The 18,669-nt window shown below is 41.6% G+C and overlaps 2 protein-coding genes across 2 annotated transcripts in view; both read right to left on the bottom strand.

Annotated features, from left to right (window-relative positions):
- Positions 1–1,407: 1,407 nt before the first annotated feature.
- LOC109903590 (tenascin-X) overlaps positions 1,408–18,669 on the bottom strand; it is a 29,022-nt gene continuing 11,760 nt past the window's right edge. The window contains exons 5-17 of the mRNA XM_020500385.2: positions 15,200–15,353; positions 14,804–15,082; positions 6,343–6,465; positions 6,100–6,243; positions 5,528–5,647; positions 5,094–5,246; positions 4,807–4,949; positions 4,555–4,687; positions 4,292–4,443; positions 3,746–3,842; positions 3,022–3,183; positions 2,662–2,825; positions 1,408–2,526 (exon numbers count right to left, since the gene is read on the bottom strand). Of these exons, the coding sequence (XP_020355974.2) occupies positions 2,428–2,526; positions 2,662–2,825; positions 3,022–3,183; positions 3,746–3,842; positions 4,292–4,443; positions 4,555–4,687; positions 4,807–4,949; positions 5,094–5,246; positions 5,528–5,647; positions 6,100–6,243; positions 6,343–6,465; positions 14,804–15,082; positions 15,200–15,353 (1,923 nt within the window). The 3' untranslated portion in view covers positions 1,408–2,427. The remainder of the gene's footprint in view (positions 2,527–2,661; positions 2,826–3,021; positions 3,184–3,745; positions 3,843–4,291; positions 4,444–4,554; positions 4,688–4,806; positions 4,950–5,093; positions 5,247–5,527; positions 5,648–6,099; positions 6,244–6,342; positions 6,466–14,803; positions 15,083–15,199; positions 15,354–18,669) is intronic.
- LOC116353399 (uncharacterized) lies at positions 13,181–14,763 on the bottom strand. Its single transcript, XM_031788598.1, has one exon. The coding sequence runs from the start codon at positions 13,988–13,990 to the stop codon at positions 13,256–13,258; it is 735 nt and encodes a 244-aa protein (XP_031644458.1). The 5' UTR covers positions 13,991–14,763; the 3' UTR covers positions 13,181–13,255.

The raw sequence follows: 18,669 nt of genomic DNA, 5'->3' as shown, positions 1-18,669 counted from the left end.
CCGTGAAGCATGGGGGTGGCAGCATCATGTTGTGGGGGTGCATTGCTGCAGGAGGGACTGATGCACTTCACAAAGTAGATGGCATCATGAGGGAGGAAAATTATGTGGATACAATGATGCAACATCTCAAGACATCAGTCAGGAAGTTAAAGCTGGGTCGCAAATGGGTCTTCCAAATGGACAATGACCCCAAGCATACTTCCAAAGTTGTGGCAAAATAGCTTAAGGACAAGGTAAGATATTGGAGTGGCCATCACAAAGTCCTGACCTCAAACCTATAGAAAATTTGTGGTCAGAACTGAAAAAGCATGTGCGAGCAAGGAGGCCTACAAACCTGACTCAGTTACACCAGCTCTGTCAGGAGGAATGGGCCAAAATTCACCCAACTTATTGTGGGAAGCTTGTGGAAGGCTACCCGAACGTTTGACCCAAGTTAAACAATTTAAAGGCAATGCTAACAAATACTAATTGAGTGTATGTAAACTTCTGACCTACTGGGAATGTGATGAAAGAAATGAAAGCTGAAATAAATCATTCTCTCTACTATTATTGTGACATTTCACATTCTTAAAATAAAGTGGTGATCCTAACTGACCTAAAACAGGGAATTTTTACTAGGATTAAATGTCAGGAATTGTGAAAAACTGAGTTTAAATGTATTTGGCTAAGGTGTATGTAAAAGACTTCAACTATATATACTGAGTGTACAAAACATTAAGAACACCTTCCTAATTGCTTTGCATTTAGCGTCAAGTTGGCTGGATGTCTTTTTTGGTGGTGGATCATTCTTGATACACACGGGAAGCTTGAGCGTGAAAAACCCAGCAGCGTTGCAGTTCTTGACACACTCAAACCAGTGCGCCTGGCACCTATTACCATTCCCTGTTCAAAGGCAGGTAAATATTTTGTCTCTCCCATTCTCTCTCTGAATAGCACACATACACAATCCATGTCTCAATTGTCTCAAGGCTTAAAAATCCTTCTTTAACTGTCTCCTCCCCTTCATCTACACTGATTGAAGTGGATTTAACAAGTGACCTGGAAAGTCTATGTCATGGAAAGAGCAGGCGTACCTAATGTTTTGTACACTCAGTGTATATGTAGTAATAGAATGTTCAAATAGATCTGATTGTGGACATGAATTGCCTTGTAGTAGTGGTACTGTTTCATTTGAGTAAAAGTGCAGTAGGTGTCATCTTTGGCAATGAGTAATGACCAGTGGGAATGCATTGGGACAATTTGGGGAGTTTGGTAGAGTGTTGGGTATTCAACGTCAAAAATAACTCTGTATTGTCACTCCTTGTCACTGCACAGTTTATCTTCAAGGCCTCCAAATCTATCACCTAGCTTATATCAGTGAAAACCTCACTCACGTACATGTACTTGCTCATACAACGGAACACCCAGTGCTTCTGCCGCCCATGTTCCACCATTATTTTATTATTGTAGCAACTACAATTTGAGAATTGGGGCAACGGAAAATACAGGACATATAACCACAAATAAGACAAACAAAGGACAAACACCAAAACTCGATAATTGCCAGTCAAGTACAAACAGAAATCTCCGTTATTCACCGCTCATTTCCACGCTTGTACCTCATAGCCAGGGGACAGTGCATACATTTTTACAGCTTACGCAAGGGGTGCCACAATACTTAGAGTAAAAAAAGAAAATGGAAATCTCAAAGATAATCTAGGAACTGTACAATATAACATACAGATAACTGTCCTCTATACATTTGAAAAAATCCAATTGCTTTAGTTTGGAGAGCAAGGCATTGGGAGATTTTCAAACGGTAGCTAATAGGTGCATGTACTGTGTATGCATGCATGACTGAGCGTGGGTTTGCATGTGTGCCTATGTACAGGTAACTACCAAAATAAAGCAAACACTTGAGTAAATGAGGGACACAAAGTATATTGAAAGCAAGTACGTCCACACAGGTATGGTTCCTGAGTTAATTAAGCAATTAACATCCCATCATTCTTAGGGTCATGTATAAAAATAGCCAGTTGCCCATTATTTTGGCGACCATTGCTAGAAGAAGAGATCTCAGTGACTTTGAAAGAGAGGTCTCAAAGGAGAATAGGGGGTTTAAAGGGTGTGTGTGTGTGTCTCAGTCACCAGATCTCAACCCAATTGAACACTTGGGGAGATGGGAGATTCCACCACCATCAACAAAACACCAAATTATGGAATTTATCATGGAAGAATGGTGTCGCCTCCCTCCAATAGAGTTTCAGACACTTGTAGAATCTACGCGAAGGTGCATTGAAGCTGTTCTGGCTCGTGGTGACCCAACGCCCTATCGAGACACTTTATGTTGGTGTTTCCTTTATTTCAGCAGTTACCTGGATGTGTGTGTGTGTGTGTTCATAAACATTGCCTCTCCCCCCTTCTCATTTTCCATCCACCACTTTGTCATTATCCCTGAGTTGGAGGGGTGAAAGATGTTGGTCGGAGCTTCATCTCGGTGAAAGGGATGGACAAGTCCTTGCCTTTCCAGGCAGTCCAGATCACACCCTGAGACACAGAGACGATTCAGTTAGCAAACCACCCCGAACATGTAATTGATTGTTCTGGAAAAGTTGCCTTGGATTACTTTGGTGATATAGACTCTGAAATAGTGAAATGAGGTATGAAGTCGGCTGGCATTACCTGGTGATTGACACTGGTATCGTAGAGGCCATTAAGGTTGGCCTCGTGGCAGTTCTTGTACCACCAACCCCCCCTATAGGACATGGCGCAGCGGGTGATGAAAGGCGTGGGGTCTCTGTCTCTGGTAGAGAACATGCGCGCGTTGTGGTAACTCATAGAGTCACCTACCGGGATGAAAAAGTCAAGAGGGAAGGGGAAAAGGGAAGTAGAGTGGAAAGACCGATGGCAGGCGTGAGGAGGGAAACAGTAGGTGTGGAATAGAGGGATAATGAGAAAACAATAAGCGACGGGTTTAATGATTATGTGGAAGTATGCACAATAAGAGGTCCATCATTTTCAGTGGACAGAATCTGTCCGTACCTGCTGTACCGCTGTACCCAGACACTTTGAGAGCATAGTTCCTTCTAACAGTGTCCACTGTAAATGCAGAGTACTTGGCAAACACTGATTCGTCCCCTGCACGGAGGTCCACACGTAGGGTCATTGGTGCCATGCTGGTTAGATTGTGTAGGTTCTCATTACCTATATATGGACAGAGATGAGTGGGAAACAAGGTGTTATAGCACACAAAAAACTGCTTACTGCCGAGCTCCTGAAGTAAACTATATGTACTGGCTCTAGGGGGCGCTGAAGACTTATTTTCACCAGATCTACACAGTAGAAATGAGCATGATGCGCCTCAATGTTAGAATGAATAGTGGATAGTGCGCTACCGGCGTTAATGCCCAGCCAATCGCTCCAAAAAAGTTAAAGGGTTTTGAAGAGTGATAGGCCCTCTGCTACTGCTCTTGGTTGTCCTTCTGTTTGTGCACCAATAGTGCTAGTAGTCACTTTTTTTCTACCGTCTTGCCATAAATTTCCACATTAAATTGATCCTTCTCATCTGGCGTTATACTGTTTAATTTATCTGCCCAGCAACGGGTCTATTTACAGAGTTGATCTGTCACGAGGGCTTGCACTGTTTACGTAAAAGTGACATAGTTTAGCTTTTGCGTCGTCAATATAGCAGTTCTGTTTGATGTAATGCTGGTGCACTGCTGCTGAAGTGGGTGAAAACAAACTTAGCGTGACGAATGACTCTCACCCAGCCAAAATTCCCCACTCAGTTCTCCAAAACCTTTGCTGTAGTTTTTCCAGCCTCTGAAGAAGTCCGTTTTCCCATCCATCCTTCTCTGGAAAACCTGTAAAGCACACACACTCATACAGCGGACATATACCATCCTTAATCAACTGTTAACTCCCTCTCAGGTCAGTTAAAGGAAAATACCACTCCAAAACTATTATGGTATTTGGTATTTGATTAGTCCAATGTTGATCCAGTCCCAAAATGTTTTGCATGTCAGCAATCATGTCTTCAAGATAAACTTATTTTGAAAGTTCCATATCTTGAAAACTTGATTGCTGACATGCAAAACATTTTGGGACTGTATCAACTGTTGACTAATGAAATACCAAATAGCAAAAGTTAGTTTTTGAGTGGTATTTTCCTTTAAGGGACATAGTTATTATGCAGTCAAATGTATTACATTTGCCACTCCTATTGTCTACAGCTGAATACATTTTAAATAGCAATCTCTCTCTTCACCAACAGTATAGACACATGGTCCCTCACACAGTCATCTTCTCTTACCGTCCAGCCACCTCCATCAGTCACCTGGTCGCAGTAGACCAGCACTGGTTTCCCCTGCCTTCCCCTGGGGAAGATCTCCACCTCTCCAGACTCGTGTATCCCGTTTAGCAGCTCCTGGGAACAGTCACTTGGGAAGGGGTATCGGAGATTCCCTGACAGACAAAATCAAAGAGAGAGCCTAACTTTATGAAACTGTGCTTTCGATGTATGTATTTCGTTTTGTTTAAGTTTCTTTATAAAGTCAAATATATTTGACCACTTACCTGTGGTGAACTCAGTGGAAATTGTAGCAGTATAGCTCCCTCCCCTCTCCCCCTGTAGATGCACGGTGTACTTGGACATGGGATGCAGCCTGGTCAATTTGAACTCTGTTACTGTGGAGTCAATGGTAACCTCCTGTTGAGAAGAAATAGGTCATCTGTCTAGACCAGAGTTTGTTGCATTTTGTCCGAATTTACTGTCCTGAATAAAATAGAATGTGTGTCTGTCTCCACCTTTTAATCAGTGTTCCTCACCTTTATCTCCTGTCCCTCCGTTTGATAGGTCAGCTTATAGCTTCCCACGGCGGCAGAGGGTGCTTTCCACGTCAACAGCGCTGAGCGAGGAGTCACCTGACTGGCCTTCAGGTCACGCGGAACTTCCCCGTCTCCCCTGGATCCTGCCAGATGGACATGGACACAATCACAAGAAGCTCAGTTGTATAATTAAATGAAAACATCAGCCTTCCTTTTCTGCTCGGTCTCGGGTGAGTTGATTGGTTTAAGCATTAAGGTAGTTTGAGAAGGAGTCTGTGCGGACTGACCACCGGTGGTGGTGAAGACGGTGATGGCGGCAGAGCTGTCCAGGTTGCCCAGCTGACTGGTGACTGTGACGGTGTACCTAGTGGAGCCCTGTAGGCCTTTCAGCTGCTGCTCCGCCGCATTGCCCGATACAGTGATCTTGGCATCATCTGACCCTTGGTTGACACAGAAACAAGTAAGCAGCGGAAAGAGAGAGCAGGTGATTGGCAGTGGAGAGAGGTAGGCAGCAGGATTTAATTTATTTCTCAGTGTTTATATTGTAATGCTGTTGGGGTGGTCATAAACTGACTGTCCAATACAAATACTATGATCTCATCTTGCCTGTGGCCTGTGTGAAAGCTCCAACTGGAAAGGAAAAGCTCTAATACGGCTCGGGCTTTTAAAAGCCCCACAGGGTATTGTTGTAATGGATATCCAACTTCTGATACCCCTTTACCTTTTTCAGAGCCATAAACTATGACGTAACGGTCGACTGTTGCCAGTGCTGGTCGCCATAGCAGCAAGGCCTTGGTGTCTGTGACATTAATGGCCCGGAGATCCCTCGGAGGGTCAGGGACTGAGATCGGTTTGGGTTTGAAAAAAATGAAGGCAAGAGAAAGGAAGCATTAGTTATCACAACGTGAAATCAAATCCTTTCGATACATCATTAGATTTTAATCTCATTCTTGCTAAAGAAAATTGAAGTTTAAACAGCTCCAGAATAGACACTTTGAGAAAATTTGAAAATGCACAGATCTTTCCCAGATCCTGCACCTGCTAGAACAATTATGAACACAGAACCCATATAAATGCAGAGAAAACACTATACACACGACAGTAAGAAACAAAACAAAAAATACATGTGGTTTTGAATGCTTAACTTAATTTCGTTGACCAAGACACCACCAAGGACCAAAAAAAAGGGTATGTTGATAGTCTAACTTCCTATAATTTACAATCTGACAACTTCCTGTAAATTAGTATTCATCCTAAAACTGAAAGTCAACCGTATGACTGAAGTAAACGTACGTGTCATAACCAGGTCTTTGATTGCATCGCTCTCGTCCAGTCCAAGGACGGATATCACACTGACCTCATAGGAGGACCCTGGAGAGAGCTTTGACAGTGCCAGAGTGGAATCCCCAGAGTCCACCGTTGCGGAGAGAGGCTCCCCTGGAATAGAACGGGCAACTTGCGATGTGAATGCACAATGAACTGACGTGACTCAACAGCCAGGATTTTGACCCCCAGAACCTTAGTGTAAGCACCTACCTTCCTGTGTGTTAGTGTAGGTGACCTTGAAGCCACTCACGGGACCTTTTGGCTTTGTCCAGGACACAGAGAAAGACGTCTCAGTCACTTCACTGAAGACAAGACCTGAGGGAGGCTCTGGACCTGGGCATGACACGGGAATATTAAGTGTGTTTGAGAGCGAAAAAGAGAAACAAAAGATAGAAAGACGAACATATACTGAAAGATGCATGAAAACAAAGAAAAACTGTAAAAAAGAAAGAAAAAAGTATCAAGAGAGAAAAATGATGGACATGGAAACAGAGCTACAATGTATTTGAGAAAGAGTAAATGGAGACTTGAGGTAAGTCATACTACATGTGAGGAGAAGAAAGATCAATATACCTTAAAATGTAGGTGCACTCATACTTTTCTTGTTTACTCACGCTGTTATTATTAGTGCTCCCATTGAGTTTGGGTATATATGTACAGTGCAACCATATATACAGTATACACAGTACAGCATATACTAAAACAGACAAAGGTGTCACTGTTAAATGCAGATGTTGGACCCTGGAAAGCAGCAAGGGAAAAGGATGAGATATTAATGTTGAGCTGGTCTTTTGATCCTGAAAAAAAGAAGAAAGGTTGGCAGGAAAGAGAAACGTTTAAATGGTTACAACAGAAGACAGGAAAAATCGAAGAGATGTTGATAACAAATACATACCCCAAATAATTTGAATACAAGAATAGGAGAGATAAAGCAAGAGAAAGATCATTTCTAAGGAATAAGAAATGTGTTGACCAACAGATTTTCAACCATGAGTGAGCAGAATCCTGCCATAATGATTCCAAATACCATTTGAGACCTCGCCCTCTGTAAAAAAATATATATATAAAAAAAACTAGCTAATCGTTAAAACCTTGTAGAATTTTGTTCTTTATTAATTTTTTTACAAATACATTTAAAAAAGTCTCATAGGATTAAAATCTGTACATTTCACGCTTAAGATCAGGAAAAACCATAGGGACCAACCGTGGTCTTACCCTGGGATTTGTGAGTGATGAAGGGAGTCAATGAAGGTTGCTGACTTAAAGCTTACCCTAAGTGAGAGAAGATCAGACCAGCAGTGAATGGCGGTTGTAGCTGAATGGTCTCATGAATATCAGAGTAAATTTCATGAGTACAGCGCCTTCAGAAAGTTTTCATACCCCTTTACTTTTTCCACATTTTGTTGTGTTACAGCGTGGATTTGTATTGATTAAATTGAGATTTTGTGTCACTGATCTACACACAATAATGTCAAAGTGGAATTTTGTTTGTAGAAAATCTTTGAAATTGATCAAAAAATAAATCATCATCAATGTCTTGAGTTAATAAGTATTCAACCCCGTTGTTATGGCAAGCTTAAATAAGTTCAGGAGTAAAAATGTGCTTAACACATCACATAAAAAGTTGCATGGACTCATTCCGTGTTCAATAATAGTGGTTAACATGATTTTTGTGTAACTACCCCAGTTGCTGTACTCCACACATATAATTATCTATAAGGTCCCTCAATCAAGTAGTGAATTTTAAGCACAGATTCAACCACACAAAGCAGGGCACCGATTGGTAGATGTGTAAAAATATATATATACAGTGTCTTCAGAAAGTATTTGACTTTTTCCACGTTTTGTTACGTTACAGCCTTATTCTAAAATTGACTAAATAAAAAAATGATTATCAGCAATCTACACACAATAACCCATAATGACAAAGCAAAAACAGGTTTTTAGACATTTTTGTAAATGTATAACATTTACATAAGTTTTCAGACCCTTTGTTATGAGACTCAAAATTGAGCTCAGATGCATCCTGTTTCCCTTGATCATCCTTGAGATGTTTCTACAACTTGATTGGAGTACACCTGTGGTAAATTCAATTGATTGGACATGATTTGGAAAGGCACACACCTCTATATAAGGTCTCACAGTTGACAGTGCACGTCAGAGCAAAATCCAAGCAATGAGGTCAAAGGAATTGTCCGTAGAGCTCTGAGACAGGATGGTGTCGAGGCACAGATATGGAGAAGGGTACCAAAACATTTCTGCAGCACTGAAGGTCCCCAAGAACACAGTGGCCTCCATCATTCTTAAATGGAAGAAGTTTGGAACCACCAATACCCTTCCTAGAGCTGGCCACCCGGCCAAACTGAGCAATTGGGGGAGAAGGGCCTTTGTCAAGAACCCAATGGTTACTCTGACAGAGCTCTAGAGTTCCTCTGTGGAGATGGGAGAACCTTCCAGAAGGACAACAATCTCTGCAGCTTTCCACCAATCGGGCCTTTATGGTAGAGTGGCCAGACAGAAGACACTCCTCAGTAAAAGGCACATGACAGCTCGCTTGGAATTTGCCAAAAATGCACCTAAAGACTCTCAGACCATGAGAAACAAGATTCTCTGGTCTGATGAAACCAAGATTAAACTCGGCCTGAATGCCAAGCATCATGTCTGGAGGAAACCTGGCACCATCCCTACAGTGAAGAATGGTGGTGTCAGCATCATGCTGTGGGGATGTTTTTCAGCGGCAGGGACTGGGGAAAGTCAGGATAGAGGGAAAGATGAACGTAGCAAATTACAGGGAGATCCTTGATGAAAACCTGCTCCAGAGCTCAGACTGGGGCGAAGGTTCACCTTCCAATAGGACAATGACCCTAAGCACACAGCCAAGACAACACAGGAGTGGCTTCGGGACAAGTCTCTGAATGTCCTTGAGTGGCCCAGTCAGAGCCCGGACTTAAACTTGATCGAACATCTCTGGAGAGACCTGAAAATAGCTGTGCAGCAACGCTCTCCATCCAATCTGACAGAGCTTGAGAGGATCTGCAGAGAAGAATGGGAGAAACTCCCCAAATACAGGTGTGCCAAGCTTGTAGCGTCATTCCCAAGAAGACTCGAGGCTGTAATCGCTGCCGAAGGTACTTCAACAAAGTACTGAATAGAGGGTCTGAATAGTTATGTAAATTTTTTATATTTCAGTTTTTATCTTTAATAAATTATTTAAAAAAACTAAAAACCTGTTTTTGCTTTGTCATTATGGGGTATTGTGTGTTGATTGACAAGGGACAAAAATGAATTAATCAATTTTAGAATAAGGCTGTAACCTAACAAAATGTGGAAATGGTCAAGCGGTCAGAATACATTCCAAAGGCCCTGTATATATCCCTTTGTGCATGGTGGCATTATTAATTAGGCTTTGGATGGAGTATCAATACACCCAGTCACCACAAAGATGCAGGCGTCCTTTCTAACTCAGTTGCCGGAGAGGAAGGGATTTGATCATGAGGCCAATGGTGATTTTAAAACAGTTAGAGGTTAATGGTTGCGATATGAGAAAACTGAGGTTGGATCAACAACATTGTAGTTACTCCATAATACTAACCTAAATGACAGAGTGAAAAGAAGGAAGTCTGTACAAATTCCAAAACATGCATCCTGTTTGCCACAAAAATGTGGCAAAGATAGTAACCTTTTGTTTGGGGCAAATCCAACACATTATTGAGTACCACTCTTCATATTTTCAAACTGGGTGGTGGCTGCATCATTTTATGAGTATGCTTTTCAACGGCAAGGACTAGGGGAGTTTTTTAGGCTAAAAAGAAACAGAATACAACTATAAGAACAGGCAAAATCCTAGAGGAAAACCTGGTTGTCTGTTTTCCAACAGACACTTTGATACAAAATCACCTTTCATTAGGACAATAACCGAAAACACAAGGCCAAATCTACACTGGAGTTGCTTACCAAAACGAATGTGAATATTGAGTGGCCTAGTTACTATTTTTGACTTAAATCAGTTTGAAAATCTATGGCAAGACTTGAAAATGTCAGTCTACTGTAGCAATGATCAACAATCAACTTGACAGAGCTTGAATAATTTTTTTAAGAATAATGGGCAAATATTGTACAATTCAGGTGCTGGACAAAAAGACTCAGTTGTAATCGCCGCCAAAGGTGCTTCTACAAAGTATTGATTTTGCTTATGTAAAATAGATATTTCTGTATTTCATTTCCAATAAATTTGGTCAAATTTCTAAAAACATATATTGAATCCATTTTGATTTCAGGCTGTAACCCAACGTGGAATAAGTCAAGGAGTATGAATACTTTCTGAAGGCTCTGTACGTGCTTAACACATGGATGTGTTTGGGTTGACATACTGTCCATGTACAAAATGGAAAACAACAGGCTGTATATGACATGTCGTATATAGACCAGGGAGGCTATGTAATCCCGGGTTTATTGTGTAAGATTTAGCACTGTAATGATTATATATTAGAGAGCATCCCTCAGCATAACCTACATTTTGAAGATGATGAACTCATGCTCACATTTCGTTGATGGGATGCGCTTCAGATAGTTCCCCAGTTAGCAACAGCCCATTTTCTCTGGGTGTTTTGGCAATCATACCTGTTTTTCCACAATGCACCCAGTATGAACAACACACATCACAGTTGCACTAATCACTGCACAGCATGGTATAAGCAAGGGGTTAACACGAAATACAAATGATTAGCACAGATCCATGTTTATTTGATCATTGTATATTTAAGCAATAAGGCTTGAGGAGGTGTGGTTCATATGGCCAATATACTACAGCTAAGGGCTGTTCTTTGGCACGACGCAACGCAGAGTGTCTGGATACAGCCATTAGCCGTGGTATATTGATCATATACCACAAACCCCAGAGGTGCCTTATTGCTATTATAAACGGGTTACCAACATAATTACAACAGTAAAAATCTATATTTTGTCATACCCATGGTATACGGTCTGATATACCGCGGCTTTCAGCCAATCAGCATTCAGGGCTCAAACCACCCAGTTTATAATTTGTAATTAAAGTTTTGGAATTATTTACCATTTATTTGAATTAAAAGCTCTTGGTTGTCAAGGACAAACCAAAAGAAACACGGCTCACGGTATCAATAAGCAGATGAGGCAAATTAACGACAGACATGATGAAGTACTGTAATTCAGGAAGTTACAGTATCAAGAGTGTGACGACTCTTGAAATGGACATGGATCAAGCAGCTGTGCAAGTATACCTCACCTAAAATGGTGTGAGGATGTATCGGCATCTAACTGGGTGTCTGGAATAACTTGCATAGTTCAAGAAAAGAGAAGTCCTGTGCTTGAACAATGAGCCAATGAACCCTTGTAGTAGTTGGTAGAGATTTTAACTATGGCCAGTACCTGTGCTGACGATGAGTCTGTGAATTTTGGCTCGTAGTTCCGGGACCCTTCCCAAATACGGACAGGGAATAGCGTGTCTGTGGATGGAGATTCTGGAATGGGAATGAGCGAGCCGACCCTGAAAGGACTTTGGAGAACTTGATTGTACCCCTGTCACCAACTTTAGCCGTAGTATTACTGTTGCTGTTCTGTCTCTGGTTATCACTTTTGCTATTGGTATCAGGGTTCTCCTCTCCTCCCCTCCCTCCTTACCTTGACTCACCCCCATGACATTTTCCTCCTCACTATCCTCCTCTGACTCACTCTCCCCTCCTCCACTTCTTCTTCCTCCTCTTCCTCCGCCTCGTTCTTACTTCCATGCTCTTCCCGGGTTACTATGACATTTCTGTACATCCCCTCTGGCGCTCCCCAAACAAGTACGAACCCTCCCGAGGTTATGCTCTGAACCCCCACTGAGTTTAGAGGCTGGCCTGTTTTTCCCAGTAGTAGTAGCATCTGATCCATTTATCTGGTTTGCTCTGTCTGTTGAATCAGCAGTCTTACTCACTTGGCTCCCTTTGTCACGATGACCTGTTTTTGAATCTTGGCTCCTTTGGCTCAAGCTACCGTTATTTCTAATATATGCATGATCTCCTGCTATTTTACTAGCTGTGGTATTTGTTCTCTTGATGAGAGTTTCGGGCTTAAGGTCTGTGTTTGTGTCATTCTGGCTGGTGCTGTAGGTGCCCTGCTCCTCCGGTTGAGTGGTGTGAATGACGATGCCGTTGTCCATGTTTGTCAGTTTAGGTTGGAAAGGTCTGCGAATGGGACCTCTTGATGGATGGGGGTCTCAGGTTTGTTCGTGTCCTGTTTTGGAATGGTCCCATATTTGGGTGTGAGCGGCGTTGTTGGGTGCCCTTTGGAGGTAGACGGCGAAAGGGTGGTGTGCTGCCCACTGTCCGAGTCTTTGACTTGTTTCGTTCAGTTCCAGACGACACCACGTCAGTGGCCCTGTCTGCGTCTGCTTATACCGTCCACTGTTACTGCAATACCATTCTCTGCCACTGCAGCATTTTCTTTAGTAGAGTCTGATTCCTCTGAAGTGGAGGATGAGGATGAATAGCCTTCTTTGCCACTCTGTTCTGATTCAATGGATGATTTTGGTGCCCTCTCTGGCTCAGCATCTGGATGGAGGGTTGAGGATTGGGAAACAGGCAATGTCTTTGCAAACACCACTTGTTTGTCAGTTATGGGTTGACCCATACCGGTCTTTGATTCATTTAGTTTTGTGGGAGATGAAGAAGGTGAACGTGTCCTGTTTAGGAATGGTCTCATATTTAGATATGAGCGGTGTTGGTTAGGGGCCCTTTGGAGTGAGGCGGCGAAGAGGTGGTGAGCCGCCCACTCTCAGTCTTTGTCTCGTTTTGTTTGGTTCCAAACAATCCCACATCAGTTGTTTTCTCTCCATCTCTGTTGATACCCACTTCTGCAACATTATCTCTAGGGTAGCCTAGTGGTTAGAGCATTGGACTAGTAACCGAAAGGTTGCAAGGTCAAATCCCCGAGCTGACAAGGTACAAAATCTGTCGTTCTGCCCCTGAACAGGCAGTTAACCCACTGTTCCTAGGCCGTCATTGAAAATAAGAATTAGCCTAGTAAAATAAAGGTAAAATAAAATAAAACATCTGAGTATGCTATTTTTTAATGTCTTGTTTCAGACACTTTTAGGGCACTGTCCTCATTTTCCAAGCCATCTCTCCAAGCCATCAGTCCCTTGCCCTGGCTCATTTGTTTCAGTCTCTGTACCCATTTTTCTATCAGGTAGGTCCTTTAAGCCGGGAATCACTTTTGGTTGTTCAGAACCAGAACTCGGAGTGGCATTTTCAGGAAGGATTCCAACAGGATATGTCTTTGTCGAAGTTCTATCTTTTTCTCCAAGAGGACATGTCTTCAGCTTAGTGTTTTTCACAGTTATAACTATAGTCCAGTCCCCAACAATGGGATTTTCTGTTTTAGCGTCAGTTTTTAAGGCATCCGTGACCTTTGGCCCCACCAATGGGTTTCTGCTTGAAGGCCTTTTCAGAAGACTGTGACCCACTCTGCTCCCACCCTGACTTACACTTGTACCATTACAACGGATAGAGTCTCCAATGTATGGCTTCCTGGGCAAGGTTATTCTATCACCTGGTTTATGTACAACCATGTATTTTGTGTTGACAAGTGGTCTTGTACTGGTTGTGACAGATGGGTCCTCTTTGGTTCCATTGGAGCCTTTGACTGTTACAGAGCCGGGTCCACTCCTATTCTTTCCACTCTCTGGTTCTTCACCCTTGGCTTTTGAGTAGTAGATGGCCTTCACAGGCTTTGTATTCCCTGCTGGGTCTTCATGGCTTGCTACTCCTGGTGCTACCTGCATGGTCACAGTGTCCATGGTCACCCTGGATATTGTCTTTGTGGATTTTCCTAAAGGCATGAAGCGATCATTTGGAACCAAAGAAAACAATATGTTTTTTTGATCCGACTACAAGAGGGAAGCACTGTTAGATCCAAATGGGAAAATCAACAAATATTATCTTTGAACTGAACACCTTGAATTATCCTGTTTTCCAACAACACCTGCATTGACATTAGTGCAATAAATAGTTGCCCTATGTGCTGTCCAAACCTGCAGGGAGAAGTGGAAAGAGTATTACATTTGGTCATCAAAACAACCTTGCCATTCATTGTTCGGGTGCTGAAATATTCAATGTTGTGAGTTAAGTGTGTGCCGCTACTGTCGAGAAAGAGAGAATGAAAAATGAAAATGAAAATATATTTTACAAAGAGAGATCAGGTTAGCACCAGGAGCAGTTTTTATACGGTACCTCGATTCATTTCAAGCTATTTTAATTTCACTTCCAATGACCTGCTCTATTGAATAATGACGTGTCTAGACATGTTAACTTTAGTGGGATAACAGTTCACAGGAGCAGGGCTGGCCTCTCTTGCATATTCATTCACATTGCCAGGGAATCCAATTTGTTTCAGAGATTTCTCTCTCGTTTAAACATAATGATGACTTTCTCTTTCTCTCCTGCTTCTTCTGCTTAGTTCACCATTTATTTGTTGTTTCATGACTATAACTCTTATCTTAAAATATTTGACTATTTTTATGGTCTTCATTTCCAAATAAACAAATAAAGAATATGGCCTAATGAATCAAGATTGCTTCTAAATACAATCTAGTCCCTGGATTTTTTTCATATGCAATGTAGTAACTAAAGTAAGCCAATCCAATTAAACTCACCAGGAGTGACTTGGACTGTTGCTGGCTTGCTCTTGATCCCGCCCTTTTCAGCCACTAGTGTGATGTCATACAAATGTCCCGGGTCCAAACCGTCAATCTGGGCAGAGTCCCTCTCAGGGGGCAGGGTCAGGTCTTGTCTTCCCTTGGCTGTTCCGTCTGTCTGATTGGGTGCAACAGTTAAGCGATACCTGTCGACGTGTCCTTGCGATTGTTCCCATTGGACAACTGCAGATGTTGTGGTTGTCTTCACAACTCGAAGGTTTGTGGGTCCAGAGATAACTGGGTGGTGGGTCGGGGAAAAGCAATGGGGGGGAAAACGACTTAGCATTTATATCTATTGATAACCAAAATAACATATGTTAATAAGGGGATACAAAATGTGGTTTCCTGACTCACGGGTTGTGAATTCTACTGTGCTCTCAGTGCCCATTCTCCTATTTATTTCTCCCTTGATTGTCACCGTGTACTCCTGCCCGGCCGCCAGTCCTGTTTGGGTGTAGGTCGTGAGCTTCCCTCCAACTTGAGATGTTATCTGTTGATCGCCCTCTTTCTGTGTGGCACAGAAAACGATACAGTTAATGTTAGAACGGACATCAGGACGATTATCAATAATTATGATGAAATGGCCTACTGGTATTTCAGTTAATTTTCTAAAGTAATGGTAGTCAGAACCTGTGTTAAATATTATTTTGAATGGGTGCATGTACCGTATGCTTACCAGCAGGGGGAGTAGTAATTTACATATTCTGTCATGCCGAAGCCTATATTCAGATATTTTGGAAACGTCAACCAAGCCAACTCTAAATTAGCAACTGGACTCCAATTGATTGTCCACAATGGGGCCTCACAATCACATTACTACAGAACTCAACAGCTATGCAGTACAACATCATCAGACAAAATAGAATGATGTCTCTGTTGGGAATTATAACTTGGTTGGGCAGCTTTTCTTTATATTATTATTTTCTTGGCAATGAGATAAACAGCCTCATATTCCAATGATGTAATAGTAGTATTGTGAAACTATTTCATTATTAACATATATGGGAAATCCAGTAGCTCACAAAGCATCTGGCAACCCCACTCAACTATAGTCAACCGTTCCAACTTTCACAATATCCTTTATTGGTATGTGATCATTTGAAAAACCAACTTATAAAAGATGCTATTAAAACAAAAACAGTATCAGGTTGTTATTCTTCAATCTATGTATTGGAAAACGCCAGTATTTCCATTCATTTAAAAGCAGTAGTTTAAGGGCTTACCCAATTACTCCAATGTGGGGGTGTTCTCCAAGTTTTTCTCCATTGTGTAATATATTTTCTCATATGGGAAATCGGACCCAGCTGGGTTGCCAGGTTGCCCAGCATTGATCTTCAGTGTCTGTGTGTCATACGCCTCTAATTCTTTCAGCAGTTATTTCAAGAGATGAGTGTGTTGCTGTGCTTTACCTTGCACAATGTGGGGTTTTCTCCCCGTTTTGTGTCCTTGTGTTGTTATCTGTAAACATGAGATAAATGTATATCTCCCTTATTCATTCTCTTCTGCTATGTGTCACAGCTGCCGACCAATGAAGTCATTTCTCTGGCCAGGGCCATGTTTTTGACAGTGTTTATGGCTGCCCTAGCAACAAGCATCCCCCATCTGCATCTTTTCTTCTTCCTTGCTGCCCACTCGCTCTTTCTCCCATTATCCTTCCCTTGACTTTCTCCTTTGCTCAATTGTCCTCATCCCTAATTTTCTCTCCTCTGTTCAGTTTTATGCGTTCCCTGTACAAGGATGTTCTCCCTAACGCCATATTTCTTCTGACACCTACCCCTGTCATTGTATGGAAAAATAGCCTGTTTCCCCTGTTGTTGTTTTGAGATGAGTTTAGGGAATGCGTCCTGGTGCTGATGCTGTGGCCAAAACGTCACTCGACTAACCGACAATAGTCTCTATTTACTGTTTTTCTCTCTCTTTTTCTTCTGGAACCCTTTTATGAAGAACAATAATCTCATTCACACATTGAAAGAATTATATTAATAAGTCGGAAAAAGAGGGGAGTGGGATTTGCGCTAGGTTGTTTAATCTTGTTACCGTTTCCCTACCTTTTCCCTCTGGTCCTTTTGGTTGCCATTAAGCTGTTTCTCTTTGTTACAGGGTTGTAGATTTGTCTTTTAATGACATAGACACTGCTTCTCGAGAGTGCTTGTGTCTGCTCTAATAGCAAGGTCCAACAACATGTGTATGATGAGTACCAATCCAGTTTGTCATTGTGTAAGTCTGACATCACCTCTCTGTGCAGATTGGGAGCATATGTTTTATTAAAGCTCCAATGCAGCCATTTTCTTTTTTAAATCTCAAATCATATCATTTCTGGGTATCAATTAAGTACCTTTCAGTGATTCTTTTCAATTTCCATGGTTAAAAATACAATTTCTCAAGCAAGAATTTTGCTAGGACTGTCTGAGGAGAATTGAGAACTAGCTGTTATTGCCAGAGAGGTTTGGACTTCTTTCTTATTGGTCTATTAACTAATTTACCGCCAGGTGATATCTCAAACTCCATCCCACATTTGAGTAATTTAGCAGACATTCTTACCCAGAGCGACTTACAGTAAGTAGTGAGCGCATACATTTTTGTACTTTTTCATGCTGGTCCCCCGTGGGAGTCAAACCCACGACCTTAGCATTGCAAGCACCATGCTCTACCAACTGAGCCACACAGGAGGACCAAAAACAGGTTGAAATTTAAGGCAGTTTTTTCAAACAGCTCTTACACTAAAAGAGCATTATCATCATTGTTATTATACCATCCTCATAGTGTGGAAATATACAGTATATAAAACACAGGAATATCACGTTTTTGACTACACTAGGCCTTTAAGGGACAATTACAGTGGGACATTTGCACACATGTCCCGGATATTCTATTAGATCATAAGAATGTAGGCTTTTTTTTAATACACAGTGTCCAGGCTACTGTCTGTTAACTGAACTGGAACTCAATAGGAAGTAAAGCGTTCAGTACTACATTACATCATTCATGTAGTGCAAATCATTGAAACACTACAAACATCCTATACTCAAAATAAAGAGTACAAAGGCAGCTTTGAATGCAATTGGTAGCATATGTCTCTGTGAATTCACTGGAATTCAATTACTTCATCCATGAGCTACCTTTGATATTGGATACTGGATTTGATCTCTTCAATCCACTTATTGATACCATGAGCTGCTGAACAAATTGAATACAACAACACACTTAAAATATGATGTCCTCCATTCTGTGGTTACTATGGCTGTGAATCCAACCATATACAGTTGAACCAATATATAATGATATAAGTTGATCCAGTATATAATTATATAAGTTGAACCAGTATATAATGATATAAGTTGAACCAGTAGAAGCAAACCAGTATTTACTGAGGTGACCGTTTGTTAACGCCAAACGTCATTAAGTAGAAACTGCCAAAAATCTCCACTGCTAATTCTTTTGGCAAAGCGTTTGAATATCTGCACATTTACAGCATCTATAAACCATGTTATGTACTCCAATAGTCCACTAATGGGTTTTGCTCAGTGAAACTCATGTTTTGCCATTTGAAAGCCTTCAAAGGCTTAGTGAAATTAATGACTGAATTGAAATTGAAAAACATAATAATCTGTTTCTGACATGGCCTGAGGATCCCCTGCTGGTAAGTGTTGCGTATGGACTCACCTTTAATTTGTGTGATGGACCTCTGCTGCTCAGCTGTCAAACTGTGGTGTGCTACTGTTCTCAGGGTCAAACTTTTTGGATTAATTTATTCTGGCATGATTTTCCACTCTTTGGTATAGAAAATGAAGGGCTCTATTGAATCCGTATCGTAGAGGTTCAAG

The sequence above is a fragment of the Oncorhynchus kisutch genome, linkage group LG14 (genome assembly GCF_002021735.2).
Source record: "Oncorhynchus kisutch isolate 150728-3 linkage group LG14, Okis_V2, whole genome shotgun sequence".
NCBI classification, from domain to species: Eukaryota; Metazoa; Chordata; class Actinopteri; order Salmoniformes; family Salmonidae; genus Oncorhynchus; species Oncorhynchus kisutch.
This window is presented reverse-complemented; position numbering and strand designations above follow the sequence as displayed.

Coding starts and splice junctions, on each gene's coding strand:
- LOC116353399 (XM_031788598.1), bottom strand. CDS start 13,990: ATGCCTTTAGGAAAATCCACAAAGACAATATCCAGGGTGACCATGGAC.